This window comes from Sylvia atricapilla, chromosome 8 (assembly GCF_009819655.1).
Source record: "Sylvia atricapilla isolate bSylAtr1 chromosome 8, bSylAtr1.pri, whole genome shotgun sequence".
Taxonomy (NCBI): domain Eukaryota; kingdom Metazoa; phylum Chordata; class Aves; order Passeriformes; family Sylviidae; genus Sylvia; species Sylvia atricapilla.
In genome coordinates this window covers 8,659,875-8,667,453 of record NC_089147.1, presented here as the reverse complement: position 1 = coordinate 8,667,453, position 7,579 = coordinate 8,659,875, and the positions used below count along the sequence as shown (strand labels likewise).

The 7,579-nt window shown below is 39.6% G+C and overlaps 1 protein-coding gene across 2 annotated transcripts in view; it reads right to left on the bottom strand.

Annotated features, from left to right (window-relative positions):
- The window catches only part of NRAP (nebulin related anchoring protein), a 47,385-nt gene that overhangs the window by 1,217 nt on the left and 38,589 nt on the right, over positions 1 to 7,579 (bottom strand). For both annotated transcript variants that reach the window (XM_066323559.1, XM_066323560.1), the window contains exons 34-41: positions 7,181 to 7,288; positions 5,288 to 5,599; positions 4,409 to 4,513; positions 3,645 to 3,743; positions 3,422 to 3,526; positions 1,793 to 1,900; positions 810 to 1,121; positions 413 to 565 (exon numbers count right to left, since the gene is read on the bottom strand). In XM_066323559.1, the coding sequence (XP_066179656.1) occupies positions 413 to 565; positions 810 to 1,121; positions 1,793 to 1,900; positions 3,422 to 3,526; positions 3,645 to 3,743; positions 4,409 to 4,513; positions 5,288 to 5,599; positions 7,181 to 7,288 (1,302 nt within the window). The remainder of the gene's footprint in view (positions 1 to 412; positions 566 to 809; positions 1,122 to 1,792; positions 1,901 to 3,421; positions 3,527 to 3,644; positions 3,744 to 4,408; positions 4,514 to 5,287; positions 5,600 to 7,180; positions 7,289 to 7,579) is intronic.

Below are 7,579 nucleotides of genomic sequence, written 5' to 3'. Positions count from 1 at the left end.
GCCTGTCAATACGGCTGCCAGTGGAGATTACATGGCAACATGGAATTATATGGCAGCACGTGGTTCCTGATGAAATTAGGAAAAGAGAATGGGAATTGCATGGGGAGTCCATTCTACCTCTGCTTCTGCTTTCCTCAGAGGTACTAGGACACTTGGAGATCTGACATCATCCACCAGCTGAGGAAAACATCCTGATATGACACCACTGACACTGCTGAATTCCCTTCAATGGTTCCTTCAAATTAAGATGCACACTAAGGCACAAAGCTTCATAAGGGAAGTGCACATATCCTGTTCAGGTAATAGGGATAACTGTAGACTCCAGGGAGCATTCAAAAGTATTAGACAGGATGTGTGCAGGTAAGGAGCAGAGCTGCTGGGATTTGTGAGAAGAATGGTTTACTCTACTTACAGCTTCAGGTTTGTACTGAGTGGAAGCACGCAGCAACCCCATTTCCCGAAGGTATGCCAGCTCAGCAGCTCTTCTTGCCATTTCAACTTTGTGAGAACCTGGGGGAGTCCAGCCAATGCCTCTGAGCCAGTTCAAGTCAGACTTGTATTTTACCTGAGAGAATGAAACGTGCACCAAGATGCATTATTTTGATGAGCTCTAACCATGTTGCATGCCCTGGGTATTCAAGAGAGAGCATACAAAGGAGCAGCAGAGTCAATAATATACAGATTGTTCATTTTTAGCAAGCAGAATGTGGTTCTTTCAAGGTGACTTTATTGGCAGGTAAGGTTTGCAAAGGAGATTGCACAGACAGCCCCCAGCCCAGGAAAGGACCGTGTCACTCAGCCACACTTACATCACTCTGGAGCTGGTAGGCCTGCTTTGCATGTTTCACATTTAGCTGCTCAGGGTCACAAGTGTATTGGTGCAAGGGCTGCCTGTAGTTAACATTGCTTGCAAGCTGCTGGCTTCTCTTGGCATGGAGGAATCCTGGCTGGTTGAGCTGACTCTGGAACTGTCCCATGTTTAGGGCATAATCATTCCTGTACTGGAGATCACTCTGGAGTTTCCCCACTCTGAGGACATGTCTGATTTTGGGATCATCATTTGCACTGAGGAATCCAATCTGCTGGCCTCTGTCTCTCAGGAAAGCTTCTCTGTATTTGTACTGCAGGAAGTGCAGAGGAAAATCTCATTTTCACATTCAAATTACCTTCAAATTCTGTTATGAAATAACTTATCCTCCTCTGGCTATCAATCATGTTTCCTGTAGTGCACAAAGACCAAGGGTTTGTTTGATATCAAACTACATCTCCTAATCTAACAAGACACTTTAGAAGAATTACCTTTGTGCTCATTTTTAAAGGAGTGGAAAGACTTAGGGGGCCCAAAATGCTCATCTCTCAAAAATAATCAGACATCCCCCTACTGTTGCACTCTTGGGTACACACAATACACAGCTCAACCAATGAAGCTCCTCCGTCTTTAGCTTTCTTGCCAGCTGTGGTCTTCTGTGTTCAAAGATAACCCACTTTATCCTAGACCATGCTTTAACTATTCATAGCCTGGTACCTATTTTATTTGATTAAATCATAATATGTCTTCTTCCCAAGAAAAACTCTTGGGACATATGACAGGTATACATACATCCAGGTATTGGACATTATTAATGGTAGCCTTTAGTTGGAAATCTTTGCACTTAACCAGCACTTTTTTTCATTGCACCACCGATTTTCCACACCAGAATAAAGTTCACTTCTGTCAACCTTCACCCATATTTACAGGATGGGGTGGCATAAGAAGAGGGCTGGGAAGTGTTTGAAACAGAACAATTCTTACATCACTAGCAATCTCTCTTGAAGCCTTTGCTGTCTGGAATGGGATGGCGTCAATCCTAAAATCATAGCCAGATGCCCTTGTCTGTTCCCAAGATGTTTTATACAATTTCTGTGTTGAAAAGAAAAGAACAAAACAGTCATTTCCCCCCGCAGTTTCTTAAACGCAGTCCCATAACTGCAATAATAAATGTTTTATCCTACTGGGCTTATTTGTATCAAGAGTCATCAGTACCATCTCTGAGGTTTTGATCCAGTTCTATAGCACTTCAACTTCTTTTCTACTCACCATAATGATAAAATGCCTCATCTGAAAAGTGCCACCAGGGTTTCCTTTTGTACTTGAATGTGGTTGTTTTTGATGTGATTTAATTTCTATTAGAAACTGTGATGCATCAGTCACATCAATATTGCATTGATATTGCCCTTATTCTCTCTTTTGATGCATCCACTCACAGTGTCTTGGGTTTCCTGGCATCATAATTTCAATACTAGTTATTTCAAGCTTTTCAAATGATCCTCGCCTCTATCCCCAGCCACATGTGGCTTCATTAACTCATGTGGAATAACAGTCGGTTCTAACATATTTAATGTGACTTTGAGGATGTGAATCACATTTACATCCTGAAGAGAAATTGCTCTAGATTTGGTTCTTCTTCTATAAGTAGCTTTCTTAAAATAGCTTCCAGTCTGCAGGTCCTACTACACAGACATGGCATCTCAGCTGACACTTTCAGCTGTTCTTTTCTGATTTTATTCATTTGTTTTCTATAAGTCTTTGATTCCTCCCTTCTGGGGTTTGTGACCATACAAAAAAAAGCACAAAACCCACTCCACATTTTCAGATAATCTGTTTCACTGGTGAATGTAGTGGTAGGTGGTGATAAATTTGAAAGTAAACTGAGATGCCAGAAATCCTGCAGCCAAGGCAGAAGAAGTGTAAGCATCACTGTACACCCTGTTAACAGGGCTGACCTTTCATTTGTGTGCAATCCTTGCACAGAGTATTTGCCTTTTTACATTTTCGTCTATTGCTCAAAAAATGTAATTTCTGTTTCTTCCACCTATCTCAAAGCTCCTGACAAACTAAGGTCATTCTGACCCTACAGGTAAAGACAACAGCTATTTAGTCTGGGAACAAGACATTAAGAATAGACTGAGTTTCTTTGTATGAGATAATGTGGAAACAAATTCTCTTTAAACTAATTCCAGTCACTGATTTAGTTACATCCAGATTGATGTCAACGATGCCTAAAGGATCAGTCCAACACAGTGTTGCAGAAAGTTCTTCAGAAAGGTAGTATACATAGTCTAAGAAAGAGGGTTCTCCCTTCTCCCTCGCCCAAACAAAACCAAAAAGATTTTAATTTGTAACTAATCATATCTATAATGAAGGCTTGAAATCCTTAATAATAGCTGACTGCTCTAGAAATTTAAATGAATGCTCAAATGGAAAATTAGCAGACTTTTTCCAATTTTTCCAGCCCAAACCTAGCAACATATTGGCTGTTCACTGCCTCTGGCTTCTTTTAGTTCTGGTCAGGCTCAGAGAGATTGGATTCTACATACATGAAAGTTTTTATTCCCAAACAAGTTTACCGAGTCAGCTCCTCAAAGGAGAAGATTTACTCACATCACTGATGTAAAGGGCATTCTGGCGGGCTCGGATAAAATCCGGATGATCAGGAGGCAGGGTGTACCTGTGCCTGTCCTCAGAACCTCCAGCCTTGTACAGTCTCTGTGGGGCCAAAAGTCATTGAATGCAGATGATACTGGAAGCAATGTCAAGATCAATTCTTTTATGCACTATGGTACAGCAAAAGTTAAGGTCACTTATACATTAGACTGAAACCTACATCATTGCACTGGAGGTAGCTGGTTTTGGCATGAATCAAACTTGGAGAGTCAACCACAGCAGTGAACTTCAGACTTTCTGGCTTCTGACGGTACTTTATCTGAGAGGGGCAGGAGGCAACAAACACAAACAAAGGAAAAAAAATACAAGATGTTTCTGTTAATGACATATGACACTTCCAAGAGTGTGATAACGGGGGTAAAGTATAAAAGATGCTTTCCTGAAGCCACTGTTCTGCTTTAGTCTCAGTTGCTCTTTCAGCTAGGGACTGGGGATGCCTTTATATCAGGCACGGAACTTTTGTGTGTGTGTGTCTGTATGTGTGTGCACAAAGGACTTCCCACTAAAAATTCACATGCAAAAAGCTTTTGAACACTACACCTTTGACAGCTCATAATTTTTCTCCATTAATGCATGATACTGAGCAGGCAAATGCCCCTTCAGTGTGGTTGTCAGTGCTGTATTTTTCTATACAACTTCCATAACCACCTGCTTAGAATTTCATAATGGAGTTTCCTGCATTTATTTATTACTACATGTTTTGCTCATACTCTTGTGTTTCATTTGGAATGGAAAATATTCAGCAGGTGTCACACAGTGGACTTGCGTCTCCTGTACTGCTTCTTGGTAACTTACACCTTGTATAAACAGGCTCCCACATCAAAAGGAAATGATAAGCTACATTCGTAAGTGTCATGTAACGAGGAGCCTTGATGGTAAACAATTCCTACAGACTTGCTATCCCATGAAAGATTTATCAGTTACCTCACTGATGAGCTCTCCAGCCTTCTTTACACTTTCTATCTGCGGAGATCTCAGAGCCATCCAACCAACTCCTTTCATGAAGTTCAGGTCTGATTTATAGCGATGCTGTTAAAAATGAAAATCATTAACTATCAGTTTTGTATCCACAGCTATTAAGGTTTTTATAAAAATCTCCCTGGTTCATATTCACATTTTGAGGCTTTTCATTTGACATGCACATATCAGATCGTAAAGCCAAACTGTTTGCATTTGTTCGTTCCACCAGGAATTAAATAATGTATCATATGCAAGTTACAAGAGAAGGCCCCACGAGTGAATTAGTATGACTCAAAGCAGGAAGTAATAACCTGTTTGTACTGGGCGTAAAAAAATCTCTTTTGAAATAATTTTATGAGGTGAGTTCCAGTCAGGAATACTAATTATTTTATCTGGTTCATGGTTCCTCGTTAACCCCATTTCTAGGAGGACAGATTACTCTTTCTTTACTCACATTAAAGGCTTGTTTTACCTCCTAATCTATTAAAGAAAATCAGGCAGACCCAATAAAAAGTGAAAGTCAGCAAAGTGCCTGCAATCCCAACAATCCTGACTACACTTCAGAGTCATGGTGTTGCACTGTGTGACTTTAATCCAGCCATCCATTTTTCATTTTTGTTCCCCCCTATATGTTAAAAGGCCATGACAATCAACTAACTCACGTGTGGTGTGCATTACTAGGCAGTGAGGGTATCAGGCAAAACCATCACCATTTGTCTGGACTCCTGACTTGGGGCTCTAAAGGCAAGAACCAAGCCCTGAGGTTCTCCCTCACAGCCTATCCTGTCCCTCTCTAGCAGGCTCAGGAGTACATGCTGGTAGGGTCCAAATGAAAGATTTTACCTCACTCTGTAGCATGTGGGCTCTTTTGGCCCACTTCATCTTCATGTCTTCCGGGAGTGCTGTAAATTCATGGAGCCTCTTTCTGTAATCTTGATCACTCGCCAAGGCCTGGGCGTTCCTGGCATGGACAAGGTTGACCATGTCCATGGGGAGGTGAAACTGAGACCACACATCTTGGGATCCCTTCTTATACTCTTGTTCACTCTGTAATTTGGCAGCATGCAAGCAGTGCAGCAACCTGGCGTCATCCATGACACTTCTGGCGCCAATGCATTTTCCTCTCTCCATCACAAAATTGTGCTTATATTGGTACTAAAAATTTTAGGAAAAGGGTAAAAGTCAAAATTTGCCAAACTTAGACCAGCTATTCCAGATAAGATAAATTACTGAAACATCAATGTTTTCTGTAAAGCCAGTGAAGGTACGTAGCACTAGAAAGCAATTGTTTGTACATCTTACTGCTCTCAAATTTAAATACTACAGGAGCTGCAACATTAAAGTGCATCTCATTGCATTTTCTGAATATGCCCAAAACACTGATCATGTTTAACCTCAAATCATGTATTTTCTTATATCTTTGGGAATTTTATTCTCACTGCTAGGAATGAGAATGTCAGAGAAACAAACAAAAGACAGAAGAAAAAAAGTCTATACAAAAGCGAAACACCATGCACTCTGTAGCCTTCAGGTTTGCAAATGCCACCCAGCTATTTTAAAGAGTAAATTCAGTTTTCCTGGAAAGAATAAGAACCAGCAACTCCTCATTCTCATCTTAGCTGGGACTATGACTCTCCCTGTGATCTTGCATTTATCCTCTCTGTGAAATAGTGATGATGAGGATAATGCTTATTTATACAGCATCAACAGGGTGCTTAGAACTTTAAAGGGAAGTCCTGGGCCCTGAAGAGTTCATAATGTAGTTGAAATGGGATAATAACACTTATCTACCACACAAGAGAGTTGCAGGGATTAAATTACAGCATCTAATGTTTATAAAGTGCTTCCAAGATGAAGGGCCAAATTCAGATCTGTTGTAAGTGGATGTAATTCTATTATGGGCTTGTACCCTCTAGAGGAGATCTGAAGCTGTAACCAAAAGCACTCTTCAAAATATGGTTAAGTATATATTAGAAATTACAACTAGAAATGGTTGCTTCATACCAAACACATGTGAAATATATTAATATTTTATCACATTAGAGATAAAGTATGCAACTAAATACTACACAAATGAAGACCTTTTCCATCTTCCTAGAATTTATTAAATACCTTGCAAAGGAGGGATGAACTTAGGCTTTCTGAGAAATGGGTACCACAATGTCTGAGTGTTTTGTGAACAACAATCCAAATGATAGGATATTTATAAAGATAAGATGACTTGTTTCCTCTATTTTACAAGTTAAGGGGATACATATTTACAGGAATTTGCATTGATTTTTACTTCCTAGCCATAAAGGTAACTCCTGATTTTTGGAGATTCAAAGAAATCTCAGCTTTTTCCGACCTCATTTCAATTTGGAAACACTAAACACTTCCAAAAGTCAGCTCAAAACAGAGTGGACAGAGTTAGTGGGCACTTTATAATAGCAGGAGCCAAAAGCCTGAAAAAGAGCAGAATCCCTGTTTTTTCTGTTTGCAAATACTTTAGTTCATTTGTCATTTCCCACTGGAAGATGTTTAACCTGGCTTGGTTCCCGATTAGCAGCAATTCTTCCTCTTCTTTTTTTCCCCTAATTCACACAAAGAATCTCATTCATAAGTAATATATTCTGTCTCACACTTGTCTCACATGGTTATGGAGTTGCTTTAATTCAGTAAAATCTGCTTTAGACATTGTTTTACATGAAGTTAACAGAAATTAGGCAAGAAGGGAGGTTGAATCATTCAACTCACATCACTAGCAATTTCTCTGGAGGCCCTGGCAGTCTGGAATGGGAGTGCTTCCATTGTCAGCTTGTAGCCTTGAGCACGTAGATTATGCCAAGATTCTCTGTATTTTGCCTAAAGTAGGAAAGGCACATGTAGACTGCTGCTTTACTTTTAAATGCACAAAGGAACAAACAAAGGAACCATCTTTCATTTGTTATTCTGTGTTACAGTCTCATTCTTTATAATCAAAGGATTTTTTTTAAATTATCTTTGGGAAATCCTACTAACTCAGACAAAACATGTCTCATTCTTTATGTAGATTTAATTTACTCACAACCGTATTTATGCTAATGAAGATAAATATCATTATAATAATATCAGGGAAAGCATAAATAGAATAAACCTCAAATTTCCTCTACTTAT